The sequence below is a fragment of the Balearica regulorum genome, chromosome 4, assembly GCF_011004875.1.
Source record: "Balearica regulorum gibbericeps isolate bBalReg1 chromosome 4, bBalReg1.pri, whole genome shotgun sequence".
Taxonomy (NCBI): domain Eukaryota; kingdom Metazoa; phylum Chordata; class Aves; order Gruiformes; family Gruidae; genus Balearica; species Balearica regulorum.
Window position 1 is genome coordinate 45,800,165 of NC_046187.1, and position 25,098 is coordinate 45,825,262.

The 25,098-nt window shown below is 37.8% G+C and overlaps 1 protein-coding gene across 1 annotated transcript in view; it reads left to right on the top strand.

Annotated features, from left to right (window-relative positions):
* Positions 1–25,098, top strand: part of TENM3 (teneurin transmembrane protein 3) — a 430,831-nt gene that overhangs the window by 354,409 nt on the left and 51,324 nt on the right. Inside the window, 5 exon segments of the mRNA XM_075751933.1 lie at positions 10,509–10,535; positions 13,059–13,205; positions 20,458–20,674; positions 21,719–21,838; positions 22,253–22,514. Coding sequence (XP_075608048.1) covers positions 10,509–10,535; positions 13,059–13,205; positions 20,458–20,674; positions 21,719–21,838; positions 22,253–22,514 — 773 coding nt within the window.

A 25,098-nucleotide genomic window follows, 5' to 3' on the forward strand; every position in this document is an offset into this window, starting at 1 on the left:
AGGCGCTAACGGGAATGTGTACCGAATCATCTAAATCCATAACTCATTTGATCAAAGACATTATGGTATTTTTGTGAAGCATGAATGCTATTTAAAATGATAAGAATGTTTTGCACTTCAAGTAAAGATTTTTATGTATTTCTAAATACTGACTCTGTCCAGTCTCATTTTCAGTTAGCCCACTGTTTGTATTGTTAGTTGACATGTGTTAAAGGGTAGAAGGAAGGAAAAAACAAACCTATCTCCTTAATTAAAACAAGGTAGTCCTTAGTTTTATTTCTCTCTAGTATCTTTTAAACCCTAGATTGCTTCTTGAGTTATGCTCATTTTTATGTATCCTTCAAGATGTTCAAATGGGAATTTGGCCAAAGGAAATTCTCTAAACTTCCAGAGACTGTTTTTTTGTTTGCTTGCTTTATTTCGGTACTTCAGGACATTGGGAAACAAAATCATAGGTGATTGCAAAGGTTTGCTTTTTTTGTTCAGAAAAAATTTAGACATCTGCTTACCTGGGTTAAGCATCAGCATTTCCCTAAGGCTGAGGATCGCAAGACTGGAATTGGAAATAATATACACATATATTTTATGTACTTTTGATTTGTGAGAGAGAACAGAATAGACTAAATAAAGCAGGGGTGTTTTTTCTTTTTTTAAAGCAACATGTGTAGTAAGGTGGGCAAGATTGTTTTGACTAATACGGTAAACCCGATGTGTGTTGCTGATACCCACCGTTGCATTATGCATCTCTGGCACAGGGTAGCTCCAGCTTCAATACCACACCTGGTGTGGGCCACGCTTGCGAGTCATTGCCTTTGCTCTGAACATATACTTCCAAAGATTTATATCAAAGATGTTCAGCAGATAACTACATGCGCAGTGTTGTAATGAAATTAATCTAATAAGAATTAACAAAACTCAAGATTTATTGCTATTGTTTAGCATCTTACAGGTTTGAACTAAATGCTGGCAATGTATGTTTCAAATACTAAACAGTTTAAGGCATCTAAATTGCTTACTGTCTTTTCTCTCCTGAGAACTGTAATGTTTTACCATTTCCTCTATCCACGTGAGAAAAGGTTAAATCAACAGTTTACTGCAAAGCTATGGAAAATCACTTGTCAATTGTTTATTTGGTCTGGGAGTGACATTCATGGGCCTGAGGTGAACATCCATATATTATTTTGTGAAGCTCACCCTGCATCTCGATGTGATACAAGACCGCACATGCACAGCTGGTTCCCAGGTGATAGCCTGGATGAAAATTTGCTCTGTAATTAAGTTTTCATAACACAGTTGTGCTAAAATATGTTTTTGTTTCCTTTCTGTCCTGGCTTGCAATGAGTTCAGTGACCCTCTCCTGTGTGAGTAGCTGTTTTGTGAGATTGGAACAGATATTATTTTGGAAAGTCTATTATTTTTTGTGATCTAACTGGCATGTACCATGAGTAAATTAAGTAACTATCATAGGAAGCCCATAAATATGAATACTTTTCCAGCTGCTTTTCCATTAAATTCTGTTAGCTGAATGAAATTAGTAAATAATTATGTTGGTGGGGAATCTGCTATATCCATGTGCTGTGTAACATCTCAGTTTTACAATGCAGCTTAATTTTTTCTATAGACCAAATTAGTTTTAGAGTAATCTAAATTGCAAATTGGCCAATTTGCATTAAAACTATGCCTTCTTGTTCAGATTTGTCAACACCTCTTTTTTAAAAAGTCTTTAACATTAAGCATGGGTGGGTAAGACCATCTGTTTATGGAGCTTGCCTGCAGCTCCATTACTTAACACATGAGACAGGTTACAGGTGTTTAATTGTTATCGTGTTGAACGATTATCTTTTAGTCCAAAATTAATATTTATATATGTATGCATGGAAAGCATGTCATTAAACGTAAGTGATCTAAATGTGGATTAATGTCATTAAGCAGTCATATTAATCCCTCACGAGGGCTAGTTAGCATCGTGGTATTTTCATGCTATTTTTGAGCGCTGCGTGAGGCTACTTTACCTGGTACACAGAACTGAAATTCAAATCCAATGGTGGTCCACTGCAGAAGTGTACAGCTTGTAATATATTTGTATACCAGTGAGAACTGGGATTTAATCAGTTTATCTTCTAAGAATTTCCCCTAAAATTTAGTTGAGAAAAAAATAACAAGGGACAGCAAAGTATTTATTTTAACCTTTTTCTTTGTATGAAATGACATTAAAATGGCATAAAAATGAATCAAAAAAAATTCTTCAGCAAGACATTTCTAGTTTCAGCTATTTTAGCTAGAAAACCAGTAAAATCATCTGGTTCAGATTCTCAGAATTAAAAAAAAAAAAAACCAAAAACATCTAGAGCACACCCCCATAAGCACATTTCCATTAGTACAGACTCCATCCTGGTTAACTGATTAAAATTATTTTCTGACTAGGGACGAACATGAACGCATTTGTGCACTGGTTTTCTATGTGACCATGAGCAGTGTAAGCTCAGAAGTACTGCTAGTGCTGAGGAATGCTAAGAAGTAATCTCCTCCACTAAGTTATGTGGTCTGCACCCGCTCTCTTCAACACGTGTTTAGCTCAGGGCTCCTTATATTACAGATTTCAAATATGACTACAAGGAGATGACATTTTATCTCTTTATAAGATCAAAGAGCAAGTCAAGACAAATGTGCTCCTCCTGTTAATTAAAGAAAGTGCGTATAGAAAACTTGGTATGGCTATATATCATTCCACTATATATTTTTGCAGTATGGGCTTGACTAAGTCTTGGACCAATTTGAGGGCTTGATTGATCTCCACATTTGCAGGTTAGGGGGAGAGCAGCATGAATAACTGGTATGATGACCACTGTCATTTTATTACTGAGGCTAAGTTGCCAAGCATGGTTTCCTTTTCTCCAAATTACCGAGAATCTTCACATTTCGGAGTGTTTTAATGTGTCAGATATTTAAGGCATTCATGCCAAGAATTCTCCATAATTTTTAAGATTCTTTTGAGGTTTTAGAATTTTGGTCAGAAGGAAATCTTTGTCCTTCAAGTTAGAATAATTACTGCTGTATTAATATGTTCTGTAATTATCAAAATTCCTAAATTTATGTTTTTTCTTACTTTTGAGTTCATGGAATTGTACCTCAGTACAAATTTCATCTTGAAAGTAAGACTGTATCTGAATGAAGATATGTCCTTTGACATTCAGTTCATTCTCAGATAAAATTAACTGACGATTCAAAAGTAATTGCATCAAATATCAATTAATTCACCACAATATTGTGAGTGAAATCCTACTTTCAAAACACCTCACCACACTGGAGTCAGGATTTCACCACAATATTTATACCTGTACCCTCAGTGCAAAAACTTCATGGAAAAGAGAAGGTGACTTTCTTGGCACCCAGAGGACTGATAACTACAATTTAACAAGATTTCATGAAATTTAGTACAAATACATTTTTGAACTTTCCTGTGCCTGAAGAGCTTGTTATTAATTTGCCAGGCCTAGCTTTGAATATGCAAAATATTTGTATGTTTGGTAACTATAAAAATATGTAATTGCCAGGTAAATTTAAGATAGTGTGTGCATATCCGAAGCGGTGAAAAAAAGTGAATTATTGGTCAGGCCTTAACATATTTCAAGACCAACTATTTCAAATACAAATTACCTGTTAGCATACTTTAAATTGCTAATCGGTTGATTTGCATTTAAATGAGGACCACATGTGAAGTTCAAGTTAGGCACATTTTCAGAAAACAGCAGAATCCTCTGCGATATGAAGAATTTCAAAGCATGTTGCAAAGCTTACATGAGCTGAAGTGGCCAGAAAGTAAGTGCTTTTGTACGTTGTATAGTTGCATGCTGGTCAGACACATTCTGAAAGTACTTCCAGTCAGGAGGAAAGATGGCAACAATGATGCTTCTCAACCCGTTCCATCCCCTATTAACATTTTCAAGCCAAACTTATCTTTCATGCAGTTCTTAATGTAAGCATCAGATCTGAGGCAGAGCTGTGTGAGTTTGTCAGAGGTCTCAAATTGGTATTTGAACTTTTTCAGCCTGGGGGACTGTTTTAAATCCTTAATGGCATATACCCTTTCTTCTAAATCTTTCAACTAAATAGATGTTAAATAGGACACAACATTGCTCATGAACATAGCAGCAGTCCCAAACTTCCTATGCCTACTAAAGCCTTAAAAGCAACTGAACCTTTTATTCTAAGATACATGTGGCTTTCCAATAGTAATTATGAGAAATCTTGCTCTATAATAAAATTGGGACGGAGTCCAGAACAAAAAAAACCTGAAGGGTAGTGTGCTTATGTGCCTTTGTACATAAAAATCCATAAATAGTTGTTGCAAAGAACGGTTGCAGTTTTGGCAAGGGATAAATTGCAGTGAATTCAGGTCCCTGTGCAGAAACGTATGCAGCAGATATCTCTGCTGTAGGTCTACATAGACGTTGGAGAAATGTGTAGAAATTATGAAGAAGGTGTGATTTCAGGGTGAGGAGCATGTTTTGGCCTATGTAGGGAGGCAAACAAAGAAAATTGCCTGAAACTATTATTCCATCCATGTGTTCTCCTTTACAAGAAGGGCAAGATGGGAATTTAGGAGTAAAAAAGTATGAAAAGGGAAGACTGTTTGTAATCCTCCTTTATTGGCAGCAATGGTCTGAACATATGGTATGTCTAAGACAAGGTTCTTATATACTCAGAGAAAGGATGCCGACCATGAGCTGCTTACAGTGGAAGAACATGTGCTTTCAGTACTGTTCAGTGATGAATAGAGAGAATTACATTTGCAAATTATACCAAAGCCCGCTGCCCCCAAGCACTTTGGAAGACAGGACAAGAATTTAAAATTACTTTAACAAATAGCACAGACTATGCAGAAAAATAAGGTGTAATTCAACAATGCTGAGTTCTGTGCTTAAGTAAGAATAATCAGCTGCACAAATTGAAGTTGGGAAGCAGCTCGCCAGGCAGAAGAGGCTCAAAAAAGTCTATAGTCGATGATGAATTTGACATGAGTGAACCACTCTGAAGACAGGCTAGAACAGGGGCTTTAAAATTTTATGAATTCTGGACTCTTCTGGTAGAGGTATGGAGCTCCTCAGAAATTGCACATGGATGCATGGCTTTTTTTAGTCACTCCTTGAGAGTAAAAGCAGTTGCTTAAAGGAATCAATACACTATTCTCTAAGTCTGCTGTGGGTAGGATAAGAAATACTGGGTTTAAATATCACAAGGGATATTTGGGTTTTTATGTTCAAAAGATGCTTTAATTGTCAGGATATCTAAACTTTGGCAGGATGGAAATGAGAGGAACTTAAGGGTGATCTGGTAGCCATATCGGGAGATGTAAATCACCATGGACTGAGTCTTGAATAGGTTAGAGGGGTCAGGCCAGAGCCGTCAGTCCTGGGGTTTGTACCACTTCCCCCTAAACAAGCACAAAAATCTCTTACACAAACTGCATTCCCCCTAAAGCTTGCAATGAAACTCTCAGTTTCTCTTCTGTTGGCAAGCGGGTGTGCAACCACCACTGATAAAGTGGGTGCCTCATCCCCTGCTACTGCTTGGCTGTGCACGGAGTAAGAAATAATGTTCATAACATTTTGTTAGCACAAATGGCAGAAGCGTAGGTGGTTCATCTAAGCTTCCCTGTTGCTCACCATGAAAAAAATGTCACAGAATTGAATATCTTTTTTTTTCTTCCTTTTTTTCAATTTACTTTATGTTCATCGGACTTGAGAACTCTCAAATGCACAAAACACGTTAAAAGAACATTAGTAAAGTTGCAAAATCAAGAACATAAAGTTAGTAAGCCACAAGACAACACTGTTGTGTGTCATCATTATATCGTGTAACAGAAGATATATATTATAGCACGTGCATACAATTGTAATAAAAAATATGCTGCTATCTTTAACTACTTTTCCTTCTGCACCTGCTGGACCTGATTTAAGAACATTGCAAGGCTGCGAAGGACTGTCTTATGCAGAAACTCCACTTAATTTGTGCCAGAGTGTGGTGCACGGGGTGATCTCCTGATTAAGAATGATTTTGAAGAACTGTATTCCACCATTGCTTCTACCATGTATTTTCTGTTAGTCATTCACAAAGGGAAACTTTAAAAGAGTGTCCTCTGACCATTCTTTATTTTCTGGGGACCTGACTTGCTTATGTGTGAATTGCTAAAATGCTGGTTTGTGTACGAAATCCTGTGTAATTATAAGTATTCTCGAAAATCACATCATAGGAGTTTGCAACCAAATGAGTGGATACTTTTTACTTTAATTTTTCCATGCCTTAGTTACCCACCTGTAAAATGAGATAAGAATACATTCTCTGCTCACACAAGTAGTGTGAAGATACTACATTAAATAATTTTCATTTTAGGAAGAAGATGATCTAAAAGTCTGTGAGAAAAATTACTTCTGTATTTAGGTTAGCACGGTGTGCCTGCTACTAGGGCATCGATGTTTGTTGTTCATGAGAGAATTAGCACTGAATGAGGAGTCAGTTCTATACATTGACAAAGGAGGAAGGGTATAAAAATTGCACAGGTAGCCATAAACCTGGCATTGCCTAAATTTTGGGTGTTTGACTTGGCCGCTCTCATGATATTCTTGTAATGAGGGGGTGGGGTGTTGTTTGTCCTATGGATTGTAAACAAAGTTTTATACAAATATTAAAAATCACTGAAAACATTAAGTGAAGATACTAAAACTTTCTAACTACAAAGAAATAGGCAAATGTATAGAAAGCTTAAGGTAAGCAATATAATATCAACATACCATAGCTGGTTTGCAGTCAGTTTTTCTACTAAGAAATTAAGATGACATTTTGACCTGTTTTCTCCTTAATGACGCTTAGTGCTAAGTTACGCAGAAGTGTGAATGTGACTGATGCAAGATATGTTGTTCACATCTTCCTGTAGCTCTGTGTCTGGGAGCATGGTGTTTGTGTTAGTGGCAGAGATTTGCATGCAGTCGTTCCCCAATGAACGGGGATTGTTGTGCTGAGCTGGGGGAGACAAGGAGAGGAAGCAAAGCTGAGCTTGCTAGGAGAGGAGCAGGACAGCATTTTTCATGGTTGCTGCATACTAAAATTATTTCTTCATTGTCATTTTCTGTGGGGTTTTTTTTATTCCCCCCTTTGGCTCTCTTCTCTCTTTCTAATTTCTCCTTTCTGTTTTGTTTTAGAGGGAGAGGCTGTAATGCAGTAAGGAAGGGAGAAAGCTGATAGTATTAGTGGAGAGGAGACAGGGGTTCAGCTCACACTTTCAAGGTGGAGGAAGCAAAAACCTTAAAAGTAGTTTTTAGTTTAGGCAGACCTTGATTGACATGGCTTTGGTCACATTCTTTTGTATTTTTGCTTCACGTCTGGTGGTGCTATGAGGTCAAATTCTGCTCTTACAGCAAAGTAATTTATGACACCAGTGGAGCTGTTGTGAGCTGACACTGTAATGGGACTATATATACAGTACAAAAATTACATGGCATGTTATAGTTTAGCGTACAGGTTACAAAGATTGTCATGGGTGAAGATGTCCGGTGGAGGATTATAATGTAAACTAATAGGTAAATTTGCTATACAGTATTTAGGAGCATGTCACCATTATAATCCTTTATGACAGAATAATCAGAATAAAGCAGTGTTATAAGTACCAATTAAGGAAATTCAAATCAATGGGTATGTGACTCTTGCTGATTTAAACAGGAGCTGATTGGGATAAATGGATTTAATATGTACTTTTATTCTGTGGCTATTCTGTCATACCTGGAGGAAGTAGCAGATGAATAATCTAAGGAAGACGCTGACTTACATCTCTGATAGGAGACTAATGGGAGACATTAAATTAAAAAAAAAAAAAAATCTGGAGTCTGACTGGTTATAACATATGCCATGTTAAATGTGAACTTGCCTGACTGTTACCAGTTCTTTGTAAAATAAATTTATCTGCCACATATGTATATAAATATCCACACACATTGATAACACCATTTGTATTTTACATTGTATGAATTTTGAATGCCACTTACATCTTCTTGGATTTATACTATCCTAGAAAATGTAGAAATTTTATATCTCTTTTTTGTTTTTCTTCATTCCATTTGGAGCTATATGACATGCCTCTACCCCTGGAAATTATAGCAAGATTTTAAATTTCACAGTCTAAAACCCTGCAAGAAAACCCTTGTAGGTATATTGTCTGGTCTATAATTAGAATTTTTAAGGACTTATAACCCACATGTGCCATATGTGTAAATATCTCGTCAAGGAGCACCTGCTGAGATGCTCCATCCTACTGAAATGCTCCAAATCCCACCTAGAATTCTCTGTGCAGAAGGAAAAAGGCTTATATTTTGTTCTTCCACACAAAGCTGGGTTCATTCCTGTTTCATTTGCAGTGCCATGAAGATACGGCAGACAGCATGGCTAGTTAAATTTCACTGCAAAGTTATACTATTTTTGGTCACTCATTTTCTGCTTTTTGATTCTTCTAGGATGCTGCATGTTAACCAAAATAGTTTCTAACGTTGCCCTTAATGTCAACTGACCATGACTAAAAGGATGCTGGAAGGTAGAACTTTTTTTCCAAGCATTATAGCTTTATGGTCTGGAACTGACTTCTTATAAGACTACTGGGTACAAAAAAATCTTAAAGAGCATTTTCTTAATCCTTTTTTTTTTTTTTTTTTTTTAAATGCAGATTGGATTTCTGAAAGAAAAGAGCATGTGGGGGCCTGGGATTGCAGGGACTATTTTCAGATGTCTAGAAAGGTTTTTTTATGTTCTGTTTTGTTACCTATCCCTACATTTGTAGAGGCATTTAACGTTTCACTGGTGGACAGATGCAGTCCCCAGACAGACCTAATTGCTTCCATTTTGTGGAATAAAGCTTGATTTTTCCTCCACGCATACTACACCGTGTTCTAAGAGCAGCTGTGTAGAAGCAAGGGGAATTATATTGGATGAGTAAGAGAAGAATTTGATCCACCCTGAAATGCAGCTGTATCACTTTTCTTTTTGTTTGTGGTTAATGTGAAAAACTACTTAGTTTGTTGCTGCTGTTCTAAATGTTCTGTAATTGATGTTTTCATCTTCTTACTTTGTCTCCCTTTAACCTTACCATTATGGGGGGGAAAAAAAAACATCCCAACTGTGCAGTGGACACCTGACACTCTTCAAGAGGGAGGGACTAGAAAGTTTCCACCTCTTAGTCGTAGCAGTGACTGTGGCTTCTGTGAGACTACATGTCTCATCACCTCCCTCCTTGGTCTCGGGAAGAGCTTTTTCCCATTCATCCAAACTGGAGGAAAGGCCATCGTTGGAAATGCCTTTCTTACCCATCGAATACGCCAAGTGGAGGGATAATAGCAAGCGACAGAGTACTTGCCAGGCAGGGGCCATCATCCAGCAGGGATTTAGAAAAGGTCAGATTTTGAGAGACCTTGTCCACAGCAAAAACAGGCGATTGAATCCAACATTATTGACTCAGCTTGGTGTGTCCCCACTGCAATAGTCTGTTACATCCTGTCACCTTATGTGCAGTTGACTGGGTTTGGTAGCCTGCGATGGACCTGCCCTACGGGGTTTTGCTATGTGGCATTAACCACTTTAACACAACTGCAGTTAATGTCCGTTTCCTGAAAGTAAGGAGGGAACATATAACCCATCTCAGCTGTGTTTCATGTATTAAAAGTAGGGCCTGCTGCTTTAAATCCATCTTGTGCTCTGTCTGTTATTCATCCATCTGCCTCCTCATTTTTTTGGTGAAATTTTAAGTGTCATAACTTATTAAAAAAAAAGTCTTGCTATGCTTGGATATACCATGTTATTTATTTTTGTATATTAAAGCCTAAGTTTAATTTTCACTCATTTTTCCAAACGAAATGGTTCACCATGCTGCTAACACCACTACGCTCTCTTCCACCCCATATATATGATCTATCTTATATAATCGGTGTGTATGCTCAAAGAATAACTGTGGCTGAATTGGAGCAGTAGAAAACTACTGCTCCTAAAAATCCTGTTAATCCAATAGGAATTAAGATAGTGTGCTGGTTATGCTGTCAGAGTCATACATGACCTGCAAATTAAAGGTCTTCCAGTATGGTCAATGTTTTAAAGCTCATAAGTTAGGTAATTACTCCTCTGTTGTGTTGAAAATTGAATTTTTTAACTAGCTTTGATTATATTTTAGTTATACGTAAAAATCAAAGCGTGTGAAGAGAAGTCAGAAGAAAAACGTAGTCTCGGAAAGGTAGCATCTCCTTCTTCTGCAGGCCTCCTTTCTAAAATAGTTTCATTGAATCATGACGATGTTTGCTGAAAAGAGAAATTCTTGCATTTTGAAAAGCTTTGAAATGCATTCTCATTTTGTAATGTAAGACCTCTCATGTCAGGTGCACCTGCTTGATTTGCATGTGAATTCTGAACAATTCTTGTTTTATGTGACACTTCTGAAATGTCTGTCTGTTCTTTTTTTTTTCTTTCTAATTCTCAAGCTCACTATTTGGATAAGATAGTGAAAGGTACTGTATATTTGCTCTTTGATGACATGCCTATACCTACATGTACTTTTTTTATACGAATATATAGTTACAAACATACTAGTCTGGGCAAAAGAATCTTCTCTTACATACATTCCATGGATTATAGATTTAACTCATATGACCTTCAACTCATCTCAAATTAAAAATGAAATCTTGTTTATGTTATATAATAACATTTTATCAGTAATTATACATTTATATACAAACTGTATACATGTGTTAGATTTTGTTTGAACCAAAAACTGAAGATAGTATTCATTTGCTGTTTGTTACTTTTGTCATGGGACCTCTACCTCCAAAACTGTAAATATTTAGGAAACAAAGCAAAACAATACTCTTGTCACAGAACAAGTGTGATTAGTTCTAAAGAACAGATTAATTATAGATATCTGTGTGTTTATATATAGACAAATCAATACAATACCCCAGGCTTTTAAGCGTTTGTTTATCTGAACATAGAAAATCTATAGGAAATTATGGCTTGTATTTTGTGTGAAGCTAGAAAAAACTTGTATACTCTATGCAACATTTTCAATTAAAAGGTTCAAGGATGCAAAACCCTAACATGAAACAGCAAAGATTTTTGTATCTTCAGTTATGGTGAAAAGTTGATTTAGAAAAATGTTTAAAATATTCCTACCCCTCTTTTCCTGAGTATCTTTCTCTATTCCTTATTTGTGTTTTTTTTCATTAGAATATGGCAATATTCATGGCAATATCCAGGCTTTCACACAATAAGTCTTGAATGTACCCAGTTGACTCCTAAAACGCTCTGTCAGTATTGCAATTAAATATGTAAGTCGTCCATATATTAAACAGAAGAAAGATTAAGAAAAAAACAGCTCCCAGTACATCAACAAATACAGTCTGAAAGAATACGAGTAGCAAGGCTAATCTCAGCCTGGCATGATGGCACAATATCCATAACTATAGCATCACCATCTTTCCTCACAAGAGGTTTTCCTGATTCTCTGTCTTCTAAGAGTAATTTGACGAGAGTTAAGCACTCTTTATAACTTTTTTCTGGGGATCTTTGTAATTTGGAGCTACATGATTGAAAGGAGTCAGTAAATTCAGAAGTCTTTAGAAGAAAAAAATAGACTGTCATTTCTGAAAGACTGTTGTAAGCTCAGCTAAGCTTAATCAAAATGAGTCAGTGGATTAGTTCACGAAGACAGTAGTTCTACAAGGTGAAGAAGTGTTTAGCCAGTTACTTAGGTTTTTTGGATAAAAGTTTACAAAAAATTGTTGTGTCCAAAAATACCTGATTTGTAGCCACCTTCTCATGAGATACTTAGTGCCATATCTGTACTTGCTTTTGTCAGTGTCTTATCATAGTCATAGACAAGGAACACCAAAATCTACATATTTATAGTGGTATCATCCTCATACAGATCATGTTGGCTGCATGCCAGATTCCATCACTAGGAAGTGACAGATACTGTATTTTTTTAATGCAATGTTAGACTGAAAACAATTATCGATTTTGGATATATTAAATTATTTTAATTGTTTCCCAAATTTTCCCTCCTTGGCCATAAAAGCAGACAAGATAGGATATAAAGGTAACAGCACAAAAGCCTTAGGGAGATTGTCACAAAAAATCACTCTCTGCTATCTGTCTTGAAGCACGTCACTACCGTGTTTTTGTTCAGTCTATCAATGTTTTATTGTGGTCCTTATGGTATTTCATTTTGTCCGTCCTAAGTAATCAAATACGCACAGCTATTACATTTAGTTGGAAATCCTGTTGGTCCTGTCCCATCCGTATGCAGCCTGAATCCTAATGTTTGTTAGAATAGATGCTAAGCTGCTTCACTATTTCCTGGGCTTTGCTTATTCTGTGAAAAGGAATGTATTTTTGGCATAAAGTATAGTCATTAAACCTGGCCTATACTTTGTGCAATTATTTAACGCACTGTAATTTCACATGAATATACGGCAACTCTGAGACCAGATAAAGTTAACGTTCTCTTTTATTACATGCCTAAAATCATATGCATTTTCCTACTTAAGAATTTGGAGGGATTTGATCATAGTAACAGGGAGCTTAAACATTTGTGCCAGTAAGTAACTAATACTGCATAGAGCAAATAATGATCTATTCTATGAGCGCAGAAAAATGTATCATTTTACCCAGCTGTGTTTGCACTATGCACTCATCTCTTGTTACTTTGCAAAAAAAAAAAGAAATTTTTAAAAAATTAAAAAACAAACTTAATTTTGTCTGGCCTGCAGGTATTTAGAGGATTGGTGCATTTATTTCCTGCCTGTACAGGTAAGTGGTGTCTCAAGTGTCAGGCCAATCAAAGATGCCACTTTGTTAAGAATTACGTTCCCCAGGTAATGTTGCTGTTCCACTCCATGTGCAATTACAGTATTTGTGCTGTTCTTAAGGCCTGTTCCCAGTAAGTGTCCCTTGTTTGTATTTTTTTTTCTTCTTTTTACATAATTGCAATATTTAAATCACTTGTGGTTTTCCTTCTTTGTCTGTTTCAACAGAGGGCTGTCCTGGCTTGTGCAACAGCAATGGGAGGTGCACGCTGGACCAAAACGGCTGGCACTGCGTCTGCCAGCCAGGATGGAGGGGAGCGGGCTGTGACGTAGCCATGGAAACTCTCTGCACTGACAGTAAGGACAACGAAGGAGGTAAGACATACCAGCTGGATCTTTTAACACTGGGGAGAACGTGTTGAGGAACGGAGATTTTACAGTCAGGTGATTAAATACTGCCATGAGAACCATACACGCATTTTACTAGCTCTTATGCCTGTAAGAATACGCTGCCATATTCAGTGGTTTTATATGTCATATCAGCAAAGCCTTGCAAGATGCTTATGACAGCTGAGATATGTGCTTAGAAAATGATGGGTGTCACCTCAGTTTCCCTGCAATGTTCTCTTATACTAGAATAAAACATAGTCTCACCTCAGTGAACTGTAGTGGAGGGTAAAAAAAAAGAAAGGAGTTTAAATTTTCAGTGACCTCACAAGGAAATTATGCCAAGAGAAAAGGCTGAACAGGGAGTTTACATTTTGACCTGCAATACTATTGCTGGAAACAATTGGTTGCCCAGTCTGCAGAGATCTTATCCCTCCATAGCCTGTGAACACTCAGATAACTGACAGGATGCTCCCAGAAGTCTTTTTTTTTTTTTTTTTTTTTAACTTTAGCGCAGTCTGTCATTCAGGTGACAGGTAACAATCTGCAACAAGATGCAGGCAGGACTGTTGACTTAAGGATCAGTGCCATCATCGTTGTAGGATAGGGAAGGTAGAGGGGCTGTGACTTTGTCATGAGTCCAGAATCACACAAAAAACCACACAAAAACAAGATTAAATGTGAATGCAGTCGGATATTAGATCAGCATAATGTTTTTATTGTCTTTCTTCCCCTTCTCTCATCAACTCTTTTTGTTTAATGCCTTCAGATTCAGAGCAGAGATAAGAAACTCCGTTAGGGCCTCTGGATGATGATAAAGTCATCTGTGACTTTGTCTTTCAGCTTTAGACTGCATATGCCTTTGCCATGCTGGTTGGCTGTTCACTGTCATATCCCGACTGCAGTTGTGATCTTAGACATCACAAACTATAAATAACAGCAGCATTTACTTCCCGAGGAAAATAAGTAACACAGTTAAAACGGTGCTGCTGTGTATTGCTTTACGCGTCATTTGATTTGTCATCCTTTTCCATCACATATTGTGTATTTTGAGTCACTTTTGCACATTTAGGGGCCTACAGAATCTGACGCAATCTGGTACACCTGGTCTGAGCGAGTGTGAAGCTGAATTTCTACATGTAGGAAGGGAGCAAGAGGAATGATTAGCCATAGCATATCCATGCAGAGATGTGCTGTTTGGGTAATTAAGTTCAGGTGGGCCAGGGGATCATGAACGTAAGGAAGAAAGAGAAAACTGCAAGCACAAAAAGAGACAAAGCAAGGAGGAGGACGAACTAGGTTAGAGCATAAACAACTTGGAGGAAAAAATAGATCGTGTAGGAAAAAAAGGGGAAAAACATTGAAAGCCCAGTGATAGACTAAAACAGATTCAGTAAGCGGTAAAGATAATAGAAGGATGTGACATATCAGAGGGAGAGTCAAGAGCAGATAATGGAGCAGTGGGAGAAACAGGAGCAAGGTGAACAGGAATGCATGTAAACAGAACAAGGGAAAAGAAGATGCTCCTTCAGACTGAAAACAATAATAGCTGTGAGGAAAAGAGGAAAAGGAAAAAGGAGTAGGAGTAGAAGGATCTAACAGAATGACTTAAAGTTCAAGAAGAAAGAACAATATTGGGGGGAAAAAGTCTAATGCTAGTATTTTGTTGGGTTTTTTCCTCTTTTTTTTTTTCCAATTATTTCCTGTACAGACATTACGCATCTGTCTACAAGGAAGGGATTGACCAAACAGTTGTTTTGCTATGACTGACCTATATAATGCTATTTGTCACTGGCACTTCTTTTTCAGTGGAAAATTTATATGCTTCAGTACGGAGCATATTCACTTCAGTCTTTGACTAGTGGCTGAGGAAAAGGGTTAAAACACAACAAATTAAATTAAAAACTGGAAGCATACCAAACAAAACTGGGAAAAGAAGGCCTTCTTTGCCAGAAACCCACCTGGAAAGAGAAGCAGTGTTTCTTCCCTTTCCAAGAGTATGTGCAATCAGCCCACTAATCTCTGGAGGAAGCTATTCAAATTCCAGACAGCTAGAGCGAATGACACAAGGATGCCTCTGCTGTATTTGCTTATTGTGGGAGATTAGGTTATCTGAGCACTTATGCTGAATTTATACCGATGACTGCAGGTAGTGTGATTAACATCGCACTAGGCTCAGTGGTTATATAATTAAAGTTATCTTTGTTGTTAGCTAATGGATATGCTGTGGTTAATGTTTATGTTTCATCCTATACTGGATAAGATATATTTAATACATTAATATGAGTATAATTCATTAATAACAGTGTCTGCTGTTCCTTTGATTCTTAGCTCTTTCTGGGACTGATTGTTCAAATTCTGTGAACATGAGCATCCCAAGGACCTCAATGGGAATATTCTCCATAGGAAATGCTAATGACATCAAGGCATACTTGATCATTTTCCCTTCTAGATACTGGTGACATATAATGGCATGATTATTACTCATCTTCCTTTTAATACAGATTTCTGAGAGTCTTGCAGATAATTTCCTTTCTCTTTAAGGATCGCTCTTTATTTTTCCATGTGTTTGATTTGGATAATAAAATACAGAATTTTCTTTACATTTTAGCAACCCACAAGGAATGTGGGTGCAAGAAGCAGACCTTAGGCTGAATTAAACTCCTAATGACTTTGTGGAGAGAGAGGAAGTCAGAGTTGTCCGTGGGTGGAATAAGCCTAACTACTTGGGAAAAAATGCGTCACTATTACACTTTAACAAAGTGGCCCATGTTTTGTCATCACTGTAGGAAGAATAAACTGTTTACTCTTTAGTTTAGGTAGGTCTTTATTGAACAGATTCCTTTGTTAAGTTTGCTTTTTATTAGGTCCTGTCCAATTATTAAGAGTAGTTACAGGTTTCCACCAGCAGGATTTAAGGGATTATTAATATTCTTTTATTACTAAAATGAAAATAAATACTGTAATAAAGCAAAGCATACTTGGCACGACTGTATTTTTGTAATTACTTGCATAGGCTAGAATACCCTGCTCCTGATAAGCATTGTCACAGGGTAGTACAAATTCAGCCTAAAGATTACCTAAACCAGGGCCTCTTCTCTGATAGTGGCTAATAGCAAATGCTTAGCAAAAGGATATAATAGGGCAAATTTGAACTTTTTTTTTGTATGCTAGCAGGCTGCTAATTGAAGTAGGAGGTTAATGCCACAGAATGTTTTGTATGTCAAAAGAGCTACTAAGTACAAAGATAACCTAAGCTCAGGAAATTTCAGGAAGTCTATACTTGAATTAGGACTGCTACAGTGGCATACTCGTGTTCTCTGATTTGTGCTCCAATGCTTCCCATTATTCTTCAGCTTTTTGTTTGCATCTGTGGTTGCTGGGGGTTGCTGGGGAGTGCTGGGTTGATATATCCCTAGCACTTATCCACGGTGACTGCAAGATTTCCTTCTGGAGTGACAGCTCATTTAGAGCCCAACACTTTATATTTTAGGCTTTTTCACTCCAGCAGGAATGTTGAATTTGAGTATGCTATTGGTATGCTTATAGAGATACTGCGGTAGTAACATTGAACAAGGTCCTTGTGCACTGCTCAGGAATAAATCAAGGGCTGTTTCTGCTTTTGTGGCTTTTCCAACCAGCTGCTCCTACAGGCAGTCATTTTTGGTGTCTATAATTGAGTCTGTTCATTATAGCCTGTTGTAAAATTGAGCTATGTGAGGATAACCGAGGTTTGTTAATACAGTTTTCTGTCCTTTCCAGCCTCTTACCTTAGTGTGCCACAGTCACCAAAACTGTCCTGGTAGGATGGCCAGCATCATAGCTCCAAAACTGTATTCTTCCTGTGTAGGCACTGAATTTCCCTTCATGGAGATACAAATATATAATCAACTTATTTACCAAGAATGCAATTTATGTAGGTCCTCGGCCACCATCTCCCCTTGACGCTGGCAGAACTTGTGCCCAGGACTTACTTTGTCACCCTGTTTTTCTTCCTTCCAGTAGTTTTATAGATATCCTTTGAATTCCATTCAAAAGCAAACATGCCCACTGATAGATCTTATTTTTTAGACATCCATAAGTGTGGGAATCCTCTGTCTTGACTCCTTTAATTTAATGTTTTGGGGGGTTTTATTAGTCTTTCCAAATAAGCAATCTCATCACCAGACCATGCTCTATTGCAATTCTTAACATTAGTCAAGATTTTTACAGCTAGACTTTAGCTTTTGAGGAAGAAAACAGTAATGTACACATAATGTCTTCTGTATATGGAAGAACCACTTACATCTTGAACTAAAAAATGCAAAATAGCTTTGTGAGGCTGATAATGATTGTCCAGCTGGCTGTAGGAGTTTCTATTTTCTTTATAATTTTACTATCATATTTGAGTGATATAGCTGATAAGCCAGTGTTGAGCTAAGTCTCATATTTTTCAGGCTACACAAAATTCATCAATAATTTTGCAGCGCCATTTCAGAAAGGAAGTTTTACTCTGCTTCACACAGTGCAATAGAGTACTCAGCTTAGTGGTACTAGATAGCTCTAGCCACATAAGTACAGAGAAAGAATGAAAAATGTTTTCTCAAGTTATAAGGAGCCAGATTCATAACCATCCGTCACTCGCCTGGGCAAGTTGCTGATAAACTCCACAGAAAAATAACAAACAGCGTATCCCTGTATCTTGGCTGGTGAAAATGAGATTCTTTCTCTGATTGATGTTAGCGGAGAGGCTTGTAAAAATGCATTTCCAGCTGATTAGTTCAGAAGGTGTCAATCTCATGCAGTTTTATGACCTGCAGACTACACTCCAGATGTGCATTTGCTTTTTATAAACTAACAAAGATGAATGACGAAATGTGAGCATTTCTTTGGCAACTGCACCAGATATTGCCTGGGAGACCATACAGAGATATAAAACCCCAAAACTATGCTTTTAACCATCAGTACCCCCAGCTTTGACACTGATCCAGGGTTCTAGAGTTAAAACCAGCAAGGGAGGTCAGTGCTTCAGCTCGGAAAGGTTTTCATATTGTGCAAGAAAGAGACTAGAAAAATTGCAAGAGTCACAGACTATTTGAGGTTGGAAAGGCCTCTGGAAATCATCTGGTCCCAAGCCCTGCTCAAAGCTGGGTCAACTAGAGCAGGTTGTTCAGGGCCATGTCCGGTTGAGTTTTGAATATCCCCAAGGATGGAGATTCCACAACTTCCCTGGGCAACTCATTGCAGTGTCCGACCACTTTCACAGTAAAAAAAGTTTTTCTGATGTTTAACAGAATTTCCCATGTTTCAGTCTGTGCCCATTGTCTCTTGTCCTTTCGCTGGGTGCCACTGAAAGGTGGTCTTTTTTGCACCCTCCCATTAGGTATCTGTACACGCTGATGAGATTCCCCCCCGAGCCGTCTCTTCTCCAGCCAGAACAGTCTCAGCTCTCTCAGCCTTTCCTCATATGAGAGATGTGTCAAACCCTTAACTGTCTTCATGGCCCTTCACTGGACTCTCTGCAGTATGTCCATCTCTGTCCTGTACTGGGGAGCCCAGACTGGACCCAGCACTCCAGGTGTGACCTCCCCAGTGCTGAGCAGAGGGCAAGGATCACCTCCCTCGACCTGCTGGCAACGCTCCTCCTAATGCAGCCCAGGATGTCATTTGCACCTTCTTTGCCACAAGGGCATGTTGCTGGCTCATGTTCAGTGTGGTGTTCTCCAGGACTCCAAGGTCACCTCCACAAAGCTGCCTTGCAGCCAGTTGTCCCCCAGCACATACTGGTGCATGGGCTTGTTCCTCCCCAGGTGAAGGACTTTGTACTTCTCTTTGTTGAACTACATGAGGTTCCTGTCAGCCCATTTCTCCAGCTTGTTGAGGTCTGTCTGAATGGCAACACGACCCTCAGGCATATCCTCATCCCAGGAAAAATCAATGTTCTTTCTTTTCTCTTAAAAAGTTTAAACTTTGATATACTTAATGATGACTTTTTCATCCTTTTTATTTTCCCTGAACTGACTTCAATGTCAGCCAAGTTAAATAAGAATTTTAGATGTGCAAAAGAATAGAAATCCCAGTCCTTTACTATTTTGCCAGTCCTCTAACTGATCCACATCACACAGCAATCCTTAGAGGAATACCTTTAGAAGATCTCTGTTTACTTACAATCTTTCAACATATGATTGAACAAAAATGGATGATATTTCTCCCTTCAGAAAGAAGTTTTACTCTAAAGCTAGATTATTTTGTGAGAGAAGCAGTCATGGGCTTCCTCCAAGTGCTGCATTGGTAGACTTTTCAGTTTAGCACAGCAAGCAAGCTCCCTCTGTAATCTAAATGGAATAATAAAATGTTTGAGCTATTTCAGTCTTGCTGTTCTTTTGGGGAAACAATTATCAGCTATGTGATACCATATTACATTCATCTAGAAATTTTCTGTAGCTGACATTTCCAGGCTCATTTTCCTTATGACTTTACTTACAGCAAATTAGTAGTTATCAATTTGATCTTGATTTTAATCTTTCACCAAATTAGATTTCCAGTGATGTGACAGATCTAATGCTCATTATATGTGAATATTTCAGGACACAAGCGTAAAAGCACCCATGTGTTTAAATCTTGTTTATACTGGCCAGCATTCCTCATCAGTTTATTCAGAATAAAATCTAAATGTTAAATACAGATTTTGTTCTCTCATACATTTTCATGCAAAATAGCGGGGGAAATTGCCTTTGCCACTAGCAACAAAATCTTTCTGCCAAGGTATAAAGGAATCCACCTTGATAAATGCTGTGAAATATTTAAAGCTACTTGCAGCATAGATATGCTAAAAAACTTCAGGAAAAGAGCAGAATGGGAGTTACTTGTTTCTTTTCTCTGGAAAGCCAAATAACCTCAGATAAAAGCTACTTAGACCCACCTAAAATGTTTAATATTTATAAGTTAACAGTGTATGCAGAGCCAGAGTGCCTTCATTTTCCGGTTTGTTCAACATGTTTTTAGAAAAGTATCGAATAAATAGATTTAATTTATACACGATGCTGAGTGTATTCAGCTTGCATGGATTTCCATGGGAGTTTTAAGAACTCAGTGAAAACAAACTCTCTTTCCTGAATTGAAAGTGAATTCATTAAAATCTTAATTATTAATATTCTTTCATACTACTTTTTTTTTTTTTTAAATCTCTGCTGGCTGGCTCATTCACATGCAAAGGGGCAGAAGGAGGAGTTTGTTCATTTGTGTGCCTTTCTGTCAACAGATGGGCTAGTTGACTGTATGGATCCTGACTGCTGTTTGCAGAGTTCTTGCCAAAACCAGCCTTACTGTCGTGGACTACCTGATCCCCAAGATATTATCAGCCAAAGCCAACAGTCGCCATCTCAGCAAGCTGCCAAAGCATTTTATGACCGGATCAGTTTTCTCATCGGAGCAGACAGCACTCATGTCATACCTGGGGAAAGTCCTTTTAATAAGAGGTGAGCATGACTCATCATTTGTTCATGAACATGCAAGAAACTGAAGAGCGCGTGAGATTCACGTTTAGGAGAAGATCCACTGTGACTGCAAATTTCACGGCATGGACTTTCAGCAGAGACCTCTTCTCTTAATGTATCAAATTGCTTATTTTGTCTCATTTCGTGCAAAATTCAAATTGCCAGCACCAGTAGGTTACAGAAAGTGCTTGCCATGCTTAGTACCTGTATTCTAACAGGGCACTTCATTAATGATTAAATAAATCTTTATTTAACCAGTTGATTTGGGCTAGCACAGTTGGAAATACATCAAAGCAATGAAAACACTTCAGAAGGAAAAGCAAAGCTGCACTTTTTAAACTGAGCTCACTAAATAATATAAATTATGAATTAATGTAATAGAACTGTTAAGTGCACGACCGTATAATTGCATAAACTATTTGACTGGCGCTCTACGAAGCAGTAATGACCTGAAAATAAACCAGTCACAGGAAGCAGGTGTCTGGGATCTCACTGAGTGAAGGAAGATGATTTACACTAGAACTACTGCGTTTGCAGTAATTTAACAGCATTAATGTGTTTGGGCACAGCAATTGATTAAAAGTTGTTGCACAAATGTTCCTTATTGCTCTTTTAAATTTTGTACTTCATAGTCCCTGCAGTTTTACAGATTGCTTTGATGCTAATTGAAAAGTACGTTGTTCTTTAAGAGTCTGCCAGAGGTATGACTTACAGTGGGAACATCTAGAGTTTATAAGTTCTTAAAATTCTTCATGAATTTCCAGTCTTAGCAACTCAGTACAAAATGAACCAAAGTAAAATCAACAATATTGAAACAAAATTATTATCTTTAGATTTCGAGACATTTGTTTATACAGTGTAAATTATGTGAGCTTGTAAAAGGGTTAGAGTCTCAGGAATGTTTTTGTAATGGTAGTTGATACCATGTGGAGATACATGTGTGTGTATTTGCTGGACTAGCTTTTATTCATTCAAAAGAGAACAAAAAAAGCAAATTTGTAATTTGATCCTGCATCTTTTTCACAGTCTTTCATCCGTCATAAGGGGCCAAGTATTAACTGCTGATGGAACACCACTCATTGGAGTCAACGTCTCCTTTCTACACTATCCAGACTATGGATATACAATCACTCGCCAAGATGGAATGTAAGTTCCCTTTGAAGCACTTCTAAGTCATAAAGACAGCAAAGGCGTTACTGAAGAGCTGCTTGTAAAAATAAGATAATAATAAAATAATGGAAACAAAAGACGTAAAAAAAGTGATTGACCAAAGTTGTACTTTGTATATTCTTCAAACGTAAAACATGCTGATTATATACTTTCGAAGTAGAAGAGCTTGCTTAATTTAAACGCAGCATCCCAAACTCTCCATTCTCTTAGTGCAGTTTTATGTAATATAATTTAATTGATTTCTCCATTGTTCCCAGTAGAGCCATTCTGCCTTCAGAGCTGTATAGTGGAATGAAGAGTCAATCCGTAAAATGAGGTTGTGCGGATGGCTTTGGGATGGCTTTGGGAATTTGCTGACTAGCTATCCCTGTTGTTTGGGGTTTTTTCTAGGTTTGACTTGGTAGCAAATGGTGGTGCCTCTCTGACACTGGTGTTTGAGCGATCACCGTTCCTGACACAGTATCACACAGTATGGATTCCCTGGAATGTCTTTTATGTCATGGATACCCTTGTCATGAAGAAGGAAGAGAATGACATTCCTAGTTGTGATCTAAGCGGATTTGTAAGGCCAAACCCCATTATCGTGTCATCGCCTTTATCCACCTTCTTTAGAATTTCTCCTGAAGATAGTCCTGTCATCCCAGAGACACAGGTAAAGTGTGCTTCAAATAAACAGCATTTTATCACAGGCTAGTATTAAGCAACTATAATGAAAAGAGTGCAAACTACTGGGGGGGAAAAAAGGTAAGAAATCTTGGTGTACACCATTGTCTGGTTTTATATTTGTTTGCATCATTCAATTTACAGAATGTCTTCACCAATCAGGCACTGGCCCATCAAAATGGACACACTGTAGTACATCTGACATTTTTGCCCTCTTGTTAGAAGTGCACTTCAGAAACTGAAAATGAAAGGTGTTTTTCCACTATGTCTGAAAGACCCATGCAGTTCAATTTATCTGTTTATTCCTAATAAATAGCATGATATTCAGAGTTTTATAAACTGAAAGAACTCTCTGTAACACTGAGGACAGGCTTACAAGCCAATGAACATGTGTGCTAATCGACTTCTTCAGAACTTGTAATGCTGAAAGTAAGACTTAACATCAAAACCTTGCCTTAAAAGGACTAAGACATGGCTGGACTGTTTTTTCTCTAACGTAAATTTATTAAATTCCTCCATCTCAAATAACTAGTCACTCATATAGTGATTAGCTGAACTGTTAAAGCAGAGTTGCATTTCAAGAAGTAATATTTATCTCATTATTGATTTCTGATAAAACTTTTCATAGTGAAACAGTACTCTTTCTGCCTCCCTGTTTCTCTCCCTCTGCTTTCTCTCTCTTTTTTCTCTCTTTTTCTCTCCTCCACCTTCACAATGCCATAATCACATAGGACACTCTTTTTCCTATTCACTAAGAAATGTCCTTGTCTCTTCAAGGGAAACACAGAAAATGTATTCAAATGTTTTCATGGAGAGCTCTTAAGAAAAGAGCAAAATCATTAAGCAGTTCATGGTAGAAGCAGGTTTAAAGTAAAGATGTAAGGAAATTACAACGAAACGCTCATACAAATCTAGACTGTGCTAGAAGAGTGTTGCTTTTATCCTCACTATCATTTCTGTGCCTTTGATAGTTGCAAGTCAATTAAAAGAAAGTGCAAAACACAGTCCACTGAAAAACAGCTCTGATTTACTTTTTTGGCAATAAATGATAGATTCAGTTCCTGAAGCGATAGAAAATGGCTTAGATAGATGGGGTATAAATCAAGAAAAAACAAATAATAGAAGAATGTCAGAAAATACATATTTTCAAAAACCACTTGTAATGTCTAGGTAAACAAGTCACTTCACGAGCAGTGGCACTAATGAAGTCTGGATCCCTACTAATTCTCACCCATTGCTATAATTCCAGCTATCTGCCACATCCAGTTCTTCCCTACCTGAGCCTTTTCTTTTTATAAACCCTAAAGGAACTGAATTATCTTTAGAGATTTCTACTGTTATTTCAAGTGTGGTTGAAATTGGCTACCACGTTCAAAAGTTGTGAGGTGACAGGTCAGGCAGGCAAGACTGTTGGGTCGAGCTCATTTCCCTAGAAAACCAACCAGAAGAAAAGATCGTATTCTCAGCAGATCGTGAGCAGTTGGTGTTGATGGGTCATTTATGACGAGGTAAAAATAGTACTGCCATTATAAATGCAAAAAGCTGGTTCCAGTACTGTGTAAAAAAACCCATCAAGGCGTATTTTCTTCTATATTCTCTGCTCATCACACATGTAATCCCATGCTTAGGCAAGTGGGAGCTGCACAGCCATGCCTGGGATGTATCCCTTTAGGGTCAGGTTCCTCTCGGAAAGGCATAATGCTCAACAGTCTGTCTCCCAAAAAATTCACTACTCTGATAAAAGATGGGCAGAACCAGATTTCATTCAAAACTGTTCAGCTCTGGAGGAACTGCTATAGATCTTTTCATAAAAATAGGGGCAATGCCAGTTTAAAGTGTGGGAGACTGGATGAAGGCACAGAGAAAGAAACTGTTCCCAATGTTCCTTCAGTCAGTATTAGTCACCTTGTTCGTGTGGTGTGACGGCACTCACTGTCACGTACTACAGGAGAAAATGATGTGCTGCTGTAATCATCATCCCTTGAAGTGCTTCATCATCCCTTGGAGATAATGTTTCAAAAAGAGTGTACTTAGTGGCTTACGAATCCCAAATTGATCAGAGGGGGAATTAAAGTCTGTACCAAAGAAGCAGCACAAAAGAAAACTGAAAAAAGGCGGCGAGCAAGGGGAAAGAATAAATGCAGTGGGTAAAGGGGTGATCACAAGCCCAACAGATCATTACTCAAGAGAGATGATAATAAATAACATGTTAACTAAATTTGGACTACTTAGGCATGACTTCATCTACTTTTAATTGCAAGTTAGCATGCTCTGCCTAGACTTAACTAGCTGAGATTAATCAGTGTGAAACAAGACAGTAAACTGCACGCAGATGAGGGAGAACAGGTTAAGCTGCAGCTGCTTATGCGTTAGGTAATATTGTTGCTCTTTTTCCTAATATATTGTGTGTTTGCCACATATTGCGGTGTGGTCTGGCAGAAACCCACATGTGAGTCACAATGAGCAATTCTGAAATTGAGTTTTTGAGGCTTTCCTTCTAAACGTCTATTATCCACTGTTATGTATGCTTGCAAGATGCCTTCTGCAGGTCCTGAGCAGCTTGTTTCTGTCAC